General features: G+C 40.7%; 1 protein-coding gene across 6 annotated transcripts in view; it reads right to left on the reverse strand.

Moving 5' to 3' along the window:
- The window catches only part of SLC44A5 (solute carrier family 44 member 5), a 160594-nt gene continuing 141714 nt past the window's right edge, over nt 1-18880 (reverse strand). For 5 of the 6 annotated variants that reach the window (XM_073643911.1, XM_073643915.1, XM_073643913.1 and 2 more), the window contains 8 exons: nt 18013-18275; nt 17800-17894; nt 16030-16133; nt 15276-15349; nt 13757-13827; nt 13584-13672; nt 13097-13181; nt 2849-7931 (listed from right to left, as the gene is read on the reverse strand). In XM_073643911.1, coding sequence (XP_073500012.1) covers nt 7819-7931; nt 13097-13181; nt 13584-13672; nt 13757-13827; nt 15276-15349; nt 16030-16133; nt 17800-17894; nt 18013-18275 — 894 coding nt within the window. In that variant the 3' untranslated portion in view covers nt 2849-7818. Of the gene's footprint in view, nt 646-2848; nt 7932-13096; nt 13182-13583; nt 13673-13756; nt 13828-15275; nt 15350-16029; nt 16134-17799; nt 17895-18012; nt 18276-18880 lie in introns of those variants that run through there. The other variant, XM_073643912.1, reaches the window with a different exon arrangement.

An 18880-nucleotide genomic window follows, 5' to 3' on the forward strand; every position in this document is an offset into this window, starting at 1 on the left:
TTTTAGTTTTGTGTTTTTTTTTTTTTTTTTTGTTTTTTTTTTTAAATATTCCTTAAAAGTCCGAAGGCACTTAGATACATTAAAACGCCACATGAAAGGTAAACCAGTGCATCTACTTGACCCTTTTTAAGAAATAATCATTATGTACAAATATCTAAAGCATAACCCTGCAGGAACAGAGCTGTATATACACAATTTATTTACATTGATTAAGTAAAAAAAGGAAAAACAGGACATTTTCTTGGCCTCCATGATTAAACAGTACATTTTCATGGTGGTGTTGACTTGACATTATACTGAATCATAGCCGGTCTTGTTGTCCATAGCAACCAATCACAGCGCACCTTACAATTTTCCACAGCAGTTTTAGAAATGAAGGCTGAGCTGTGATTGGTTGCTATGGACAACAAGGCCTATTTCATAGTTGAAGCCTATTCCATCAGTTCAGCCCTTGTATACATGACGGTATTTAGGTTTTTTTAGGCCTTTTATGGTAACATTCACCTTTGGTATACACTCTGATTGTGGACTGTGGATGTCACTACGGTTTGGCCGGTACATTGTGTTTGTTCAAGATCTTCATCAATGATTTATTCATGAAATAGGGCTTTTCTGCGGAGCCGTCGTGTCTCTCTAGATCTTCCACTAGGAGTAAAAAGTTAATAAACAATTAAGTGACCCGGAGACACAAAAACAAAGGCCACAATTTGTAAAATGTCCCTGTCCCCCTGAGGTGAATGCTTGTCCTTGAAAATCATTGTGTTTAGTGGCATCTAAATTCTGAATTATATATGTTTCTTATGGTCGGACCTCCGTTTTTCTCACGCAGAACTCCAAATCCGCTGTATAGACGAAGAGTGATGCATATTCACATCCTAGGCATTCATAATATAGTATAATAAAATATTACTAAATGCCAGAGACCCACATAAATTTATAGATCGTGGCCCCCTGACCTCCATCTTGAGACTGCTGTGAAGGGAGAGCTCCAGGAAGCATTGCTCCCATAGAAGTGAATGGGAGTTACAGCAGAGATAACAGAGCCATGCAGCCTCCAGGACTCCCAGCCACTGCTATGGGGGCACAGCACGCTCCATTGTTTCTGTGCTCTTGGCCACCTCTCCCCTCACAGTTCCCTATGGGGGTCAGATCAAAAGGACTCCTACTGATTGCCAGAAAAGAAAGCTGAGATCGTGTGCCGCTGTCTCATTAACAGTCTCCAGTGATGGAGATCGCCAACTACATGCACAACCCCGCCACATTGGGGGTCCTTTGTTTCTCTTGAGGATTCCAGAGATCAAACTCCTAACAATCTAGCAACTATCTACTCTTCACAAGAGCAGGACCTGATCGACAGCGGGGAAACATTTTTTTAACGCCGTATGTCAGAAAATGGCATTACTGTAAGACCATGAGGTTAAGGGCATCATGTCAATCCACCAAGAGCAGCGCCCTTTTTATCTTTTAGAATGGGCATTTCTGTAACTTAGAAGACCTTCAGTTCCTGTTAACCCTCTTAACTAAGTCACTTTTTTTTAGTTGGGGGGGGTTATGGACTCAACAATAAGAGTTATGTAAAGGTTTTCTTTTAATGCTTTAAAAAATAATTATGTTTATGAACTTTTAAAGCCAAACAGGTATATTAATGTGGCAGATCTTGGACCAATGTTAAATCCAAGGGGCCATAGCAGCCTGTTGGCCCATGATTGTGTCAGAAAGGGGCTGATGGAGTGTCAGAAGGAGTACCCTCAGTAGGTTTAACCACTTAGTTGATGCGGTGACTATAAGCCACAGCATTTTAGGGGATTGAAGAGGACCTTTCACCAATTTTTTTTTTTTTTTTTTTAAGAATTTATTGGAATTTAGACTCTTTTGCAGAGATATCAAAGTATTTGGTACCTAAACAGTTAATTTTTTTCTAATTCCAAGTGGGCATTACCAGAGAGATTTCACTGGGGACGTTTACTTCTTCCTGTTTCTGATGCTGACAAATCATAAGTAGACAGCATCACAAAGAGGAAGAAGTACACGCCCCCAGTGAAATCTCTTTGGTAATGCCCACTTGGCTTAAAAAAAAACTCATTAGGTGCCAAACACTTGCTAATAGCTACACAATGGAGAAGCAAAATAAAAAAAATAAAAAGTTTTACTATGCTCTGCAGCATCTATTACATCATGTGTCCAGTTCAGCATGATAAATTTGGTGAAAAGTCCTCTTTAAACAGCCATAATATACAACTGTCACCTGTTGTCAATGGTGCAGGTTCAGTGCCATGCATGTATGGGACATAGTTCCTAACATTGCTGTACATATATATCGGATGTCGGAAAAGGGTCCGAAGAGAAAAGTGTTTGCACCAAATGGTCATTCACTTACTTAAATGGGTGTGCTGCAGAGAAAAACTGAAATAGTAGAATAATTTTGATATAGTTCAAGTTCCTCCTGCTGTAGCCTTATATAGAAAAATCTCTATGTATTTACAGATTACTTTCCCAAGACTTAATTTAAAAAAATTTGATCAGAGCTCTAACTTCTAAAAACTGCTGAGCAATATGATTTATTACATATGAAGACATACAATAAATAGACAGATATAGTAAGACATATAGAGCTATAAAAATGATTGATTTTATTCTAATTTTACTGTATAAAATGTATTTTTTTCAAATTAGACCTAATTTTTTTTATAAATTTCAATCCAACTTACCACCAAGTTTCATAGAATTTGCCAAAATGGAATGTTTGCCTTAAATATAGATTCCAAATACATTCCCAACATTCATAGATTTCTGTTCTAAACATATTTTGTACAATGAAACCCTATTTCATAAAATTTGAAACAATAAATCCATCCAATATTTTATTCAATAAAAGTAATGTCCTAATTATTTACACTGTAAAGTACAAAATTTTCCAATAATTAAATTTTTTTAGTTTTTTTTACATTTTTTTAACCACCAGTTATAAAAATGTTACCATTATTATGAAAGTGTGAGATCTGAAGCTTGCATAAAAATTGTTTGGCAGAACTGCGTTCCTACAAATCACCTATATTTTTCCATAGAGCTTTACATTTGTGTCACTTGAAACATCATACAATTTCCTAAGTGCACTTATCATGTCAGAATAAAGTTGCCAAAGAGAACCATGTTGGGATACACTGAATCGTCAGGCTTACATGGAAAGAAAAAACATTGCTCCTTAAGGTTTGGATACGATACATAGGCAAGTATTGAAATTAACTATAACTAAATCCTAAAATAATGCTTTTTTTTTTATTTTTTGCTACAAAATTTATTGCAATTTTTGTTTGCAAACTACAAAATACATAACTGGTAACACCATGTTTTCTAGAAAAAAAAAAGGAAAGAAAGGGAAAAAAGGTTATTACAATTTCCTCAAGAGTATAGATAAAAAAAAGTCCCTTAGAGTATCACTCCAGCATAGGCTATTAAATAATAATGTAGTGACTTCTAGTACACAGTGTATTCTATGTGATGCAACTTCAGCCTGTCTCCTCTGCCTCCCACTTGTAACAGGTTTCTCCCCATCAGCACTTACAAGCAGGAGGCAGAGGAGAGGAGTGTAGAATTGCATCAATTGGACACACTGAAGAATCAGCACACAGCAATAGTCAGTGAAATAGACTGGTTGCATGGGTTAGCAGAGTTTAATAACTGTAGCTAAACATGCTAGAAATCCACCAATTATGTCACAGTTTCCTTTAAAAATTTGGAAATGATCCTTTCATTAGCATGGGAGGACATATAGAGGAATAAGGATGGCGGAGCTAAGGGGAAGAAGAGACTGAGAGCTGCCAGGATGGATCTAATATAAGAGGTGACTGGTTTCCTCTTTATGCATTAGGCTTGTATGGGTGGGGATGGATCAGATGACACAACTGCCTATAATGAAAGAAGGAAAAGGTAGGGAAGGAACTGAGCTGGGATGAAAGGAATTATGCAACTAGAATATTGCTTGTGACTTAGCAATATATGTGCCCAAAAAAAATTGCTAGAGTTCTCCTTTAAATTTCCTTTTTTTTTTTTTTTTTTTTTTTTATCTTTTAAGGGACTGGTAATATCTCATAACCAATTATTAAGCCTTTATGGAGCCCATGTAAACAGCCTCACAAAAATATGTCTTACATGTTTCTGAATACAAAAACACAAAAAAGCCTTAGAAGCTGTGAGAAGAAAAAGTTACATCCCACCAAGAAAAAAAGTAATTGCATCACAGACAAAGGTTTGTGAGCCCCCATGTCCCAAACCAGGTGATTAATAAATAAAGTAGAATAAACAATAATAGAAACCAACAAAATACGCTATAAAAAATATGAAGTTATGAAAGTTCTTCACCAAAATTTTTCCGTGCAGCGATCTCGTGTAAGTATCAATGTTATGAATAGCCTTTATTACCGAAAACCACATGCAGGACTTTCCGGAATAAAATATTTAATATGTAAACTGTATTAAAAGTGAGCTCCGCTATTCAATGGAGTGCACAACAATTCTTGTGAACAAACCATCCTAGAACACCAAAAATAAAGCACATCCACTGATACAGATTGATCTATTTTTGTAAAAACTAGACACATCAGTAGGCAAAAAAGTCAAAAACATCTAAAAATGCACAAAATATACATAAAGTAGGAAACTTTAGGGGAAGTTCGGAATGCACACATGGAAACATAAATGTAGGTATTAATGAAGCAATCGATACATGCAAGGTTTGGTAATTATAAATAACAAATTAATAACATATGGAAAAAAGTGAGAGATGCAAAAATAAAATGCAAAAATAAATAGGTTACATACAAAAAAACATACGAGAAACATAAAGCATAAAAAACAAAGGCGGATATGTGCCCTAAATAGCAGGTGCATGGTCGCCAGAAGGAAAGCTCATTCCTGTCACCATGTGATAAAGGAATCCCACTGGCAGTACTCTTCATGGTTATACTTCTCATTTTGGTATATTTCTTACTATGTCCATTGATTACTTATTTAGCATTTTTTTTACACAAACTGATTACTTCTTTCTTACCTGTTTTACGCTTCCACTTGGGGGTTCTTAACTTGAACATAAGTTTGAGCCTCGGTTTATTCATTTTGTTTGTACATTTTTAGATGTGTTTCTTTTTTTTGTTGCCCGTTGATGGGTCTACTTTTTCAATATTACAAAGTATCTTTTTTCACACACGTGTGCTGTATTCATGGTGTACTAAAATATTTATTGTAAAGCATAAAATTAAATATATTTGGGCGATTAGAAAATAAATAAACCTCTGTCTATGTGTGTAAGTGACACGGATGTCATAGAGGTGGGTTCTTCCAATCCATAGTAGCCTTTGCAGATAGTCACTAATAAACAGTAGTACTCTCTTCTCTTCTCCTGTGGACTTGGTCCGTCGTTATACTGCTTACGGTTACCCATTTAGTTGAATGGCTGACATGTAATACTACATTTATTCTGCAGTGGTCGCGTTACAGACTGTAGACTGTAATCGGCAGCCTGTACGCTGCACGCTAAATTTGAAAAAAAAAAAAGTCAATAACTTGCCCAATTCATGTAGATTCTTGTTGAGTTTTTTTTTCTTGTAATTATGGCAAAATGTGATAGACATCACAGTAGTTTAAGGCCTAATTGAAAAAATACCCCAAACAATCTGACCGCACCTTTTTGGATTTGTTACCTGTTGCTCGCGTTCGGTTGCGGCAGCCAGTTTTAGAGGTGGTGTGTTGTGCCTCAGTCTATCAATTAACAAGAAATGACCCACATCACAGATCTGTGTCACTGGTGGATTACTTAACTGTGATTTATAATCACATTGTCATTACTTTCAGCCCTCCATGCTCTAACTTACTGTCAACTTATGGTGGGCTGCTGCTCAAACACAGGAGCCGATATGAAAAATCAGAGCTGCATTATGAAGCATGGGGAAGAGCAAGTGCTTACTTGACAGGTGCTTGTTTTTCTACAATAGTCGTAGCACTTATTAAAAAGTAAGTTCAGGGTTTTCAACTTAGCCTTTTATTTACCCAAATCCAATGTACTATGGCAATACTGCTTGGTAAGGAGCCTGTGACCGGGGATAATCTTAGAAATTGCTAATTTTTAATAAAGGAAAGTAATGCTTTTAAACAGGGGGAATACATTACTCACCTGTTTAATCTCCCTCGCTCCAGCACCATTGCACCAGGGCTTGCGGTATTACACTGGGGGGGCAGGAACCACTTACTTAAAGGGGCAGTCCACTTTCTGCCATAACCTCAAATGTAGCAACAGTTATCATGACTCACAACACACCAAGTAGATAACTTGTCACTGAAACTTCTCTCACTGGAGGGGTTGAGATAACATTAACACAATGTCAAGACATGTGACAAATTACATTTCTTTTGTGTGGTGGTACCCCAGTGATCTGAGTCAAGGTAATTTTTGCTAGATCTGTAGTGAAGGATCCCTTGACAGTAAGCAAACCACAAAGTGGGTCCTCCAGTGATCAGCGATGATCTGTGCAAAAACATGGCAGTAAGTGTCCAGTTTTCCTGCAGCGCCATCACAGGAGACATGAAGCATTACACTGTGCTTATTCATATCAATGGGTTGTCTGAGTAATGCAGGACAGGACGGGTCCTCCAGAGAAAGACGCTCTTTATAACCGCTCTCCACTCTGGCCACGAGATGAGGATCCTGAGGACACTCTCTCTAGTAATTGGATGTATAGAAATGGGTTTTTCTAGGTTGGTCAATGGCAGTAAAACGAGAAATGTCATCGGTTTGTGATGGACGCTGGTCAATGACCAAGCTCCTAGTGCATTAATAGGCTGCACCGGAGCATACAAAACGGCTGCCTGCCCCGACCGCACGGACACAACATGGACACTTCAGAGAAGCCCTCAGATAATGTAGCACGCGCCATACAATTCCTCCGACTGCAGATACCCAACCGGAGAACGTGACATCACAGTTTAAATGGTTGTACTGTGAAGTGCAAATATCACTTAGCACCAAATGTTCAGAGAAAAAGTCAAGTTTGCGTAGCCAAAATGTTCATTCGAAAAAAAAAGCAAGAAATTTAACCAATGACAAAAATAGGAAAGAAAAGCAGATATGGCTAATTCTATTGATGTACCATAATATCAAGTATTGTTATCTCCCTCTATGAAAAGTGAAAGGTTATATTTATAAAAAGTGCCGGCCCTTCGTACAGACGCTGGCTCTAGAAAAATAGTAAAACCCTAAAAGCAATTTTAGGAAAAGCTATAATATTGACATTTTTTTTCCTGTTCATAGGCACTAAAATGTAATACGGTTTCTCATGATTTGCATCAAGGACTCTCTTAGTAGGTCTTAGATGGTGGAGATGGACTTCCTCCACAGGGAGGGTCATACTCTTGTGTAGTCCAGACCTTCCTCACCGGTAGGTCTGTAAGTCAAGGTCTACAATGCCAGATGCACTTCCCATAGTGTTCCTCATCCAAGGGCACCCTTGATAGAAGGTCCTTCCTGGTCTTCTCCCAAGACCAGATTCCAGCTACTCTGCCTCAACAGAAGATCCTCGCTCAATGAATCTCCCTCACAAGTTGTTGTAAAACTTGAAAACTTTGCCTCCAGATGGGTGTTCCTCGCTTCCCTCACACTACCAGGTCCTCATCTCTGTTCCACCAAGCAACCCATCACCTCCTAAGATTCCCACAGACATCTCTGGGCCTCACATGGAAAAGTATCTTCTTTCCTTCGCGAAGTACCTCTTCAATGCTTAGTTATTTGGTTAGAAAGAGCATTAGTTTAGAGAAAGCAAGTGCAAGAAATTAACGCTTTGCCTTCTTAGAGCCAAGTTCCTTCTTTCTTAGGATCCTATGGAGTTCCGGGGACATGTAGTAAGGTTTGGAGGAGGATCCATTATTTCTCTCGAGATCTTCGCCTAGAGGTTGCAGTAGCAAAGTGAAAGGACAGAAAAGGGGGAGGAGAAGGAAGAAAATGAGTAGCAGATTTCCAGAAGATCTGCAGACAGAAATTCATTGTAACATAGAAGATTGGGAGATTTCTCAGCCATCAAATCCAAGGCTGTGAAATGCATCAGTTTCTATGACAATTGATTTCTGGGGGCTCATTTACTAACAATGGAAACCAATGCAAAACCTGCGCACTAAAGAACGATGTGACTTTCCTTACCTTTCCTCTTGGCTCGACATGTCCTGAGATGTGTGACACAAGATGGCCAGGTTTTAAAAGAAAGTAAATTGATTTTGTAGTACTCTGTTGGGAGATGTTTCTCCTACATGTGTCTATATGTATTTTGCAGCCTGTTGAGAGTTTTTCTAACATGTTTGATATTGTATTAATGCTGTATTGTGGGAAAATAGAATCCTTGACCAAAATTCAAGAAAAGGTGAGGATGGACACATCTGAAAATTCTTTCACTTCTAGCTAATTGCTGCTTGTTGCAACTTTTGCATGTAAACTTAGGCCAGTTTCACGCGTCCGTATATTTCCGGTACCGGAAAAATCGGTACTGGAGATATCCGTGTCCTGTGTGTCCGTGTGTGTCACACGTGTGGCAACCATGTGCCGTATCAGGTTCACACTTACCGGTGCCTGGGATTGAGCGCTACAGTCAGCGCTGTTCCCAAGCGCTGGGTGCTGAACGCTGCCCTCATCATGGTTCCCTGCCGGCGCTGCGGTCAGCACCAACAGGGACTATGATGAGGGTAGTAGTGTCTGCTCCTGCAGTGTCCACCTGTAAAAATAAGAATAAAATAATAAAATCCTTATGCTCACCTGTCCCAAGTGTCCCCCGCTGTAATCCTCTGAATAAGCTGCTCTAGCGAGTGGCTCCGGAGCTGCGCTGAGGAGCGGTGTCCTGTCACTCACTGAGCGCAGCTCTGGGGCCCACTCGCTGGAGCGGCTCATTCTCCCCGGCTATTCGACGTCAGCGGTCAGAGGGTTACAGCGGGAGACACTTAGGACAGGTGAGTATATGGATTTTATTATTTTATTCTTATTTTTACAGGTGGACACTGTGGGAGCAGACACTACTACCCTCATCATTGTCCCTGCTGGTGCTGATCGCAGCTCCGGCAGGAAACCATGATGAGGGCAACGTTCAGCACCTGGCTCTTGGGAACAACGCTAACTGTACCTCTGATTCCCAGGCGCTGGACCGAGTCACACTGATGACAAACACGGATGTCATCCGTGTGTGTTCAGCATGAGACACTTTGCGGACCGTGTATTCACAAAAAAATGGACATGTCAGCGGGTGGCTCACACGGACACACAGTCCATGGAAACAACGACATGTGCGCAGAACCATAGATTTGAATGGGTCTGCGTGTGTCAATCTCTCCGGCACGTGTGGAAACTGTCACCACTCTTACTGGAGATACTGACATGTGAAAGAGGCCTTAGACAGGTGTCTCAATAAACAACTTCTGTCTAGTGCATTTAACCCCTTTACCACCTTGCGTTTTTCCATTTTTGCATTTTAGTTTTTTGCTCCCCTTCTTCCCAGAGCCATAACTTTTTTATTTATCGGTCAATATTGCCATGTGATGGCTTGTTTTGTTGCGGGATGAGTTGTACTTTTCAATGACACCATTGGTTTTACCATATCGCATACTGGAAAACGGGAAAAAAATTCCAAGTGCGGTGAAATTGCATAAAAAGTGCAATTCCACAATTGTTGTTTTTTTTTTACCATGTTCACTATATGGTAAAACTGACCTGCCATTATGATTCTCCAGGTCATTATGAGTTCATAGACACCAAACATGTATAGGTTCTTTGTTATTTAAGTGGTGAAAAAAAAATTCCAAAATTTGTAAATAAAAAAAAATGGAGCCATTTTACGAGACCCGTAGCATCTCCATTTTTCGGGATCTGGGGCTGGGTGAGGTCTTATTTTTTTTGCACCAAGCTGATGTTTTTATTGATATAATTTTGGGGTACATACAATGTTTTGATCACCTGTTATTGCATTTTAATGCAATGCTGCGGCAACCAAAAACTGTAATTCTGGCGTTTTGATTTTTCTTCTCGTTACGCCATTTACCGATCGGATTAATTCTTTTTATATATTGATAGATCGGGTGATTCTGAACGTGGGGATACCAAATATGTGTATTTTTGATTTTTTTTTAAATGGTTTTATTTTGAATGGGGCGAAAGGGGGGTGATTTGAACTATATTTATTTTTAAATTTTTTTTATATTTTTTTTAAAAAAATGTTATACTTGGTTCAGGAGACTTGAAGCTGCGATCGTCAGATCGCCGGTGTTACACATAGCAGGGCTTCCGTTCTGCTATGTGTAGCAGAAATGATCAGGTCAGCTATCATGTGTCGGGAAAGATTGCGGGCTCATAGCCCGAGCCTGCACTAAAGAGGGGGAGGCGACCTTGAACGTTCCTATACCTCCAAGGTTGTAAAGGGGCGAAGGACATGTATCTGAAACACTTCTGCTAGTCCTTTTAGTTTTATAAGTGGTGGTGCGGTAGGTTTTTCTATGGATTTTATGATTATGTCAATACATTTTGGAATCTTTTACCGGATCTGTCTGTTGCTAGAATCCTTCTTGTTTCTACCTATGAATTTAGACCAAATTAGATGCACAATTGGGGTCCATGTCAATTTACGGCTAATGGATCCATGTTAGAGCCATGTGCATTGGGCCCCAGGACTTACAGGTTGTGTTAGTAAATCAGCCCCGGAGTCTGCAGATTAATTGCATCAAATGAGAAAGAGCCTCAAGTAAGCAAATCATTGCAAGCGCAAAAAAGCAAAGAGACAGTCAGCGGAGAATGAGCGTAATGTGACAGCTCTGCTCTTGTCGACTTCACCTGAATATGATTTTCCTTCCAATCTCATACAGTAAAGTTTTATTGTTGAGAAATTAAAAAAGTTCTGTAACTTTCTAATAAATTTAGCATTTCAGTTCTTGCTCCTTTTTTTGTTAGATCTCTGCTTGCTTTCAGTAAAATGGACCCTTCACTGATTACATTCAGAAGCTGAATACTCGGTTTAACCCCGAGCTACCCGGCTTGTCACTGTAAAAGCTCTGATACACGAAATCAGCAGCAGCGATCCTACAAAAGCAGCAGATCGGCAGGATAGGATTCAGCTTCTGAATGTTTTCACTCACTGGTAGCAAGCAGAGATCTTGTAAAAAATACAAAGTATTTAAGAGAGCTATTTTTAATCAGGAAATGGCAATATAAATTATATTCCACAATACCCCATATAAAAAGTGGACATCAGTTAGGTCAATGGATGCTTTCAGCTCTGGAGGGGTCTGATCAAGGGACAACCCATCATAAAAGGGGCTGAAATCCTGTTGTTTTTAGTCCTCCTGACAGGTGACTTAAAGGAGTATTCCCATCTCCAAGATCCTATCCCAATATGTAGTAGGTGTAGTAATAATAGTAATAGCATATACCTCCAATTAGAAATGTACTATAGTTCTTCTGATTTGCTATGTCTCTTTCCTCATGTGCAGGACATTGCAGGACCTTAGGTATCCATGGTTACGACCACTAGCAACTAACTAACTAACTAACTGTCACTATATCAGTGGTTGTAACCATGGATACCTAAGGTCCTGCAATGCCTGCACATGAGGAAAGAGACATAGGGAATCAGAAGAACTATACTACATTTCTAATTGGAAGAATTTCCAATATTATTGTTATTATTACACCAACTACAAATTGGGATAGGATCTTGGAGATGGGCATACCCCTTTAAAGGTAACCTGTCACCAGGATTTACCCCTTTAAGCCAACGCCACCACTTAGTCTGAACTGAAAATATCTCTTTAAGGTTATAGAGATTAGTTGAGTGCAGCGTCGATTAACCCTTTACATACTGAAGCTTGAAAATCTCCCGCGCTGATTGCCAATAACCTCTCAAGTGTCAGCTGGGCGAGTCCGAGTGAAGGACGAGTGCTGCTGAATATTCACTCACCTTCAGCATCACCCATAGGACCCCAAAATCTGAGACTTCTGCAGTTGTTCCCTTCTGCGTGCAGAGTAATAGCCAACGACCTGCAAGTGACTGTGTGCCTGGCGCATGCGGAGGACAAAGAGCTCGCACTTGCACGGTAGAGCCAAAAAATGGAGCATTCGCAGTGTTTGCTCTACTGTGGGCAGAGTAATCATAAAGAAAGAATAGGGAAACCAACGACCTGCAAGTGGCTTCAGGACCGGGCGTTCACTTGAGTAATCATTTTTTCGGCGTGTTTCCCTCTCGAAAGCGAGTGTGAGTTTGGTACTGGCGCATGCGCAGATCTAAGATCTCACACACCAAAAAACAGCGCATGAATCATAGAATCCTAGAATGGTAGAGTTGGAGGGGACCTCCAGGGTCCTCGTGTCCAACCCCCGGCTCCATGCAGGAGCCACTAAACCATCTCAGACAGATGTCTGTCCAGCCTCTGTGTGAAGACTTCCATTGAAGGAGACCTCACCACCTCTCGTGGCCGCCTGTTCCAGCAACATGTTTGCTCTTCTGTGGCCATAGCGATCATTTATTTTATTCTGCGTACGCGCAGCTCCTGAACTCACCTTCTGTCTTAGCATTTGCAGATCAAAAACATTTATGGTACCCACACAAGGGTGCACTAACAATGAGCGTGCACCACTCCTCAGCTCTACCACGCAAGGGCAAGATGGTCGGTTGTCACTGGATAACGTTAGAGCATCATTCAAGTCGATGAAATGACCAGAGGGAAGGTTGAATGAAGATTTAGCAGAACCCTTAGTTTATCCAGACACAGCAGCGGACACTTGAGTGGTCATTTACAGCGCAGGAGTTTATTCACACCAGGTTTGGGGCGCTGACTGCGCTCTATAACAAAGTGGAGGCAACGGTTTATAGCGGTAAATTCTGGCGAAGGTTCGGCAGAGGCCGGTGGTTGGCTGCGGACAATACGTGGAGTATACGGGCTGTGATGTCTACCCAATGCATACAGTATACCAGTGAGGGGCATCGGGGAAGCACTACTGGGAATATTAACTATTTCTACACCCTTCTTGGACAATTCCTTTAAAAAAAAAAAAAAAGCCATAAAACCATAAAGAGGCAATACTTACAGAAACACAGGAAAAGTGTATCGACACACATTGCGTAGACACTGAAAAATCCATGTGCAACGAGATAAGATCCGATGATCACCGTCTGTGGGAAACAAGAGGAAAACTAAGAAACTGATTGTTCTCACACAATTTGCCAAAAGATAAAAAAAGTAAGAGTTTTTTTTTTTTTTTTTTTATCCAAATAAATATAAATTGTGCCCTGAATTCTTACACAAAACTCCCTGCAAGAATAGAGAAAATTAATGCTTCCTGAGTCCACCACTAGGGGGAGCTCCCTGCACACTATCTTATCATGGAGTTACGTGTATGCAGTGAGCTCCTGAGCTCCCCTTAGTGGCAGCTGCAGGAAGCTAGAATTGGATCGTTTACCTTTATATCTATGCAGGGGATTTGGAGCTTTGTATTAGAAAAGGAGCTTCTGGTTGAGTACCCAAAATAAAGGAATGATATATATCATTATTCTAGAAAACAAATATAGATTTACCAGGAGCGGCACCCAGTAGTAATTCAGTGCGGGGGCTTCATCGGTGATGACTGGTATTTTCCTTGTGAAGAAAAAGAACGCCAGGACACCTGGACATGGAATATACAAGACAATGTGAGGTCGAGCTCATATGTCGTGTGTAGGAAAGAGGTACGAATGTATGAATCACTTGCCTACAGAACCCGCAACAAGAACCTTCCCAAGAAAGAGCAAGAAGTCGGTTACTTTGTCCAGAACAGCGACCCTGGGGGCAGAAGAGACAAAAGTGAAGGGTCAGGAGTGTCAGTCACTGGTCTGTATACTGATATCAGCTCCGGACTGCCTCCATTCGCCCACAGACTGGACTATGAAGACCTCCGGAGGTGGCTTGTGCAGCATCACCTGCCTTATAATGAGCAGGGGTGCAGTACTGCATCTGAGCCCTGAAGCCTGGGGGGCCTTAAAGCCACCAGCATGAATGCCGCATGGTGGGTGGGGGCCCGTCACACAATCCAGGTCTATAAGTCGTCTTCTTCCCTTAAAAATCTTTCCTTTCTTATATCTGATCCTATCCGTGATGCTTCAAAACTAGAACTGGATTTTTAAAGGGGAAACTGCCCCTGGGCCTCCACCTTTTAATACCCACCATCAGGGGCGGTGACATGGTGACCCCAGGATGTAAGGGGGCCACTACTACCTCCAAAGCAGGAAGCAGCTTCTCTCACAGACACATGAAGAGCGGCATTATCATGAGATAGTGGACTCCAAAGGGCCCATATACTGATCTTGCTCACGGGCCCCCTTCTGTCTCTGTCTGCCTTAGCCCACCATGTAATCACTAAGAATCAAGAATTCAAAGGCCAGAGGGTTTGGGCCATGATTAAACATTTCCTGAAGAATCGAGTGACACATTAGGATTCCGTTCTATTATATAACTTTTTGCTTAGCTGCTGTACGGTGGTTTTAGTTAGGCACTGTGTAGCGGCATTATTAAGGTACACATTATTTAGATACAGTATGGTGGTATTATTTTGACACTCTGTGATGCTTTTTTTAGGTACTTTACGACAGTATTATGTAGAGACTATATGGTAGTATTATTTAGACTTTGTATGGTGGTATTATTTAGGCACTGTATGATGGTAATTCTTAGGTTCAGCATGGTGGCGTCATTCAGGGAATGTATAGTGACATTTTTATACAATTATATTGGTATTATTTTGGAACTATATGATGATATTGTTTAGCCTCTGGTGGTATTATTTAGGAACTCTATGGAATATTATTTAGGCACTGTATTATGTTATTATTTAGGTTCTATATGTTGATATTATTTAGGAACTGTATGGTGGTGTTATTTAGGGAATGCAGTGATATTATTTATACAAAGCATGCTGCTATTATTTGGGACTATATGACATGGTGTCTCTTCTGTATGGTGGTATTATTTAGGAACTCTATGGAAGTAATATTTAGGCACTATATTGTGTTATTACTTGTCTGTATATTGGTATTATTTCAACACCGTATGCGGTGTTATTTACACACTATATAGTAGAGTTATTTAGATGCTGTATGGAGGGATAATGTACACAGGATTCCCATAATTGTAACTGAGGTGGGGTTAATTACATGTAAATTTGAGATTTTGTCGGAGATGCGTTATCATTCAAAGACAATAATTAGGTTCAAAAATGGAAATTGGCGACATACCGCACGACATTACGCATTAATAGAAAGAACGCATCCTTAGCTGAAGTACAGAAGTTTTTTCCATAGATGGCAATCTGAAATAGAGAGTGATTATTGGCTCTGTGTAATCATGTCTATATAACACATAGTAGATGCACATCACTAATAAATAATAGCATTTTAGTTTATCTGAATCAGCTCAAATTTCATAGCTGAATAATCAAAAAGAAAAACAAAAAATCTCCTGACCACCACTAGAGGGAGCTATGTTTATAGAGTGAACTGAATGATTACTCAGTATACACTGGACCCCTGAGCTCCCTCTAGTGGTGACTGCAATAGCCAGAATGTTACCTAATTTATAGTATATGCAGAAGATTTGGCACTAAAGGTTTGGACTCAATGCTTATGTGGACATTAGAGGCTCCATTAGAGGCCTCCTAATGCCTCAGCTTCATTCCCCCAGTATAACATGCCACAATAATGTCAAAAGAACGCAGAAAAACAAAGCAACACTTTGACATATCCTAAAAAGAATGACACAGTGTCTGAATATGCTTTAACGCTATGTCTGAAAACAATATTGAGATTTTAAAGCAGAGGCTCACAGTGGTGCAGTCTGAGGCTCACTGTTAGTGTTTCTGCCTCTCATACTGCCCGTTCTAACGTTTAGACTTCTATTATTGTCTGTTAAAAGAGTAATCCCAGCGGTAGAACTAAGCAGTGGCAGGGCAGATACATGATTGTGATTATATACAGTTGGATACATCCTCACCATGATATATGCATTCCGATTTATAAACTTTATGAACTTTTCCAGGCACCAAAAGCAGCATTTTAGGCAGCACAATAGGAATTTAGCAAAGGAATTCTGCGATGCTGCAAGGAAAAAGATAATACAAAAAAAGAAAATCAATGAAACATAAGACAGTTTAGCATCCACACATTGTGCACCCCACCATATGTTTCACTACTTCGGACCACCAGGGAAATTACCACTAACACTTCACCACCATGAACCAAGGGATTAGATTTGGGCTTCAGTTCCCATTGCTCCCACTTTTCCGTGATGAGGTCGCGGGGCGCTGATGGATTCATAGGAGGATTCAAAGGAGGCCGTGATACGTCCTATATACTCAGCAACCCTGAAGTACTGTGGTATAGAGAACAAGAAAGTTCTCTAAGGGGACTAAAAAATAAGGTGTAATCTAAAAAAATATATCTTAAAAAAAATGAGATCACCCCCATTCCCTTCTTTTCAGTTAAAAAAAAAAGAGAAAAATATAAGCAATAAAAAACTGCTACATCCATAAAAGTTTGGTAAGAAAATATAAAATGATTGAACCCATATGGTAAACATCATAAAGAAAAAAAAAGGAAATGCCAAGATTGCTGGGGGTTTTATATCGCCGCATCTCCCGATACCACTATTTTTAAATAAAAAGCACAATTTTTTTTAGCCACTAAAAAAAGTAAAAAAAAAAATACAATGTTTAATATGGCTGTAATCGTACTGACCTGGAGAATCATGTTACCGCATAATGAACGTTCTAAAAGCAGAACCCCCTGTTTTTCAGTTTATTGAATGGTAAAATGAATAGTACAATTAACTACAACTACAACTTGTCATGCAAAAAAAAAACAAGCCTCAAACTGATGGAAGAAAAAATAAAAAATCATGGAAGAATAGGAGGAAAATGAAACGGCAAAAACAGAAAACTGGCTACAGTAGGAAGGGGTTAATGCCCCATATACAGTGGTGAAAATAAGTATTTGATACACTGCCAATTTTGCAAGGATGAGTACAACCCCAACTGTGAAGCATGGTGGGGGAAATATCATAGTTTGGGGGTGCTTTTCTGCAAAGGGGACAGGATGACTGAACCATATTCAAGGGAAGATGGATGGGGTTATGTATCACGAGATTTTGGCCAGCAACCTCCGTCCCTCATTAAAAAGGGTCGTGGCTGGGTCTTCTAGCATGACAATGACCCGAAACACACAGCCAGGGCAACTAAGGAGTGGCTCTATAAGAAGTTTTTCAGGGTCCTGTAGTGGCCAGCCAATCTCCAGACCTGAACCCAATAGAAAATCTTTGGAGGGAGCTGAAACTCAATGTTGCCCAGTGACAGCCCCGAAACCTGAAAGATCTGGAGATCTGTATGGAGGAGGGGGCCAAAATCCCTGCTGCAGTGTGTGCAAACCTGGTCAAGAACTACAGGAAACGTCTGACCTCTGTAATTGCAAACAAAGGTTTCTGGACCAAATATTAAGTTCTGTTTTTCTATTGTATCAAATACTTATTTCAAGGAATAAAATGCAAATTAATTATGTAAAATCATACAATGTGATTTTCTGTTTTTTCTTTTTAGATTCTGTCTCGCACAGATGAAGTGTATCAACGATAAAAATTACAGACCTCTCCATTCTTTGTAGGGGGAAAACTTGCAAAATCAGCAGTGTATCAAATACTTAATTTCCCCACTGTATAATATACAGAACACTGATATACATCACAGCGTCGCAGGACTCTCAGCAACTTTACCTTTAAGTTTATGGTCTAAATATTCTAATATGATCCGTATAAACTGAACGAGGGCCAGGATGAGGGAGCCGAAGGCCAGCGATCCCGTGTGATATCTGAAGAGAAGGAGATGTCAGTGATACAGATTTACCAAACTCTATTACTAAATCCTGGTGATCGGTAGCTGCAGAACAATCGGCTGTGTCTCAGGTCATTCCTGTCATTGTCCTTTACCTTATTGCTCGCCCAAAGGATGAAAAAAGGGGACAAGACGGAATGTCGGCAGGTTTCTTAAAAGCCCAGTAATAGGAGGCGAATGCCCCGGCCAGAGTGCACTGCCCCAGAGCGATGGAGAAATTCACCAGCCACAGGAACACAAAGACGTTACAAAGCTGAAAGATCAGGATGTACTGATAGTAGAAGCTTTCACCCCCATACAGGGCAAATGTGCACTGGGCCCCCGGACACAGGCGGGTCACATTGGTCTTGTTGAATGTCTATAAGATGATAAAGACAGATATAGATCAATGATGGAGAAGGGCAGAAAGCTCAGCAGTGAGAGCCACCAGAGGGACAGGTACGTGTGCCTACATAGGAGACGTCTTCAGGGAGAAATCGTGCCACGTTTATAGACATAAGCTGCACCGCACTGATACACAGAACACGGACACCCTGAAATCATCACTTATCCTTATAAACTGGCAGCAGCCTAATGTATGCAACATCAATACCAGCAGACACTTCACCAGCACCAAGAGCCAAGCACCCGGACCTCAGCACCAAGACCCAAACACCCAGACCTCAGCACCAAGAGCCAAGCACCCGGACCTCAGCACCAAGAGCCAAGCACCCGGACCTCAGCACCAAGAGCCAAGCACCCGGACCTCAGCACCAAGACCCAAACACCCAGACCTCAGCACCAAGAGCCAAGCACCCGGACCTCAGCACCAAGAGCCAAGCACCCGGACCTCAGCACCAAGAGCCAAGCACCCGGACCTCAGCACCAAGAGCCAAGCACCCGGACCTCAGCACCAAGAGCCAAGCACCCGGACCTCAGCACCAAGAGCCAAGCACCCGGATCTTAGCACCAAGACCACTGCAC

This window comes from Phyllobates terribilis, unplaced genomic scaffold (genome assembly GCF_046119375.1).
Source record: "Phyllobates terribilis strain yellow unplaced genomic scaffold, ASM4611937v1 Scaffold_8__6_contigs__length_399053987, whole genome shotgun sequence".
In the NCBI taxonomy this organism is placed as follows: Eukaryota; Metazoa; Chordata; class Amphibia; order Anura; family Dendrobatidae; genus Phyllobates; species Phyllobates terribilis.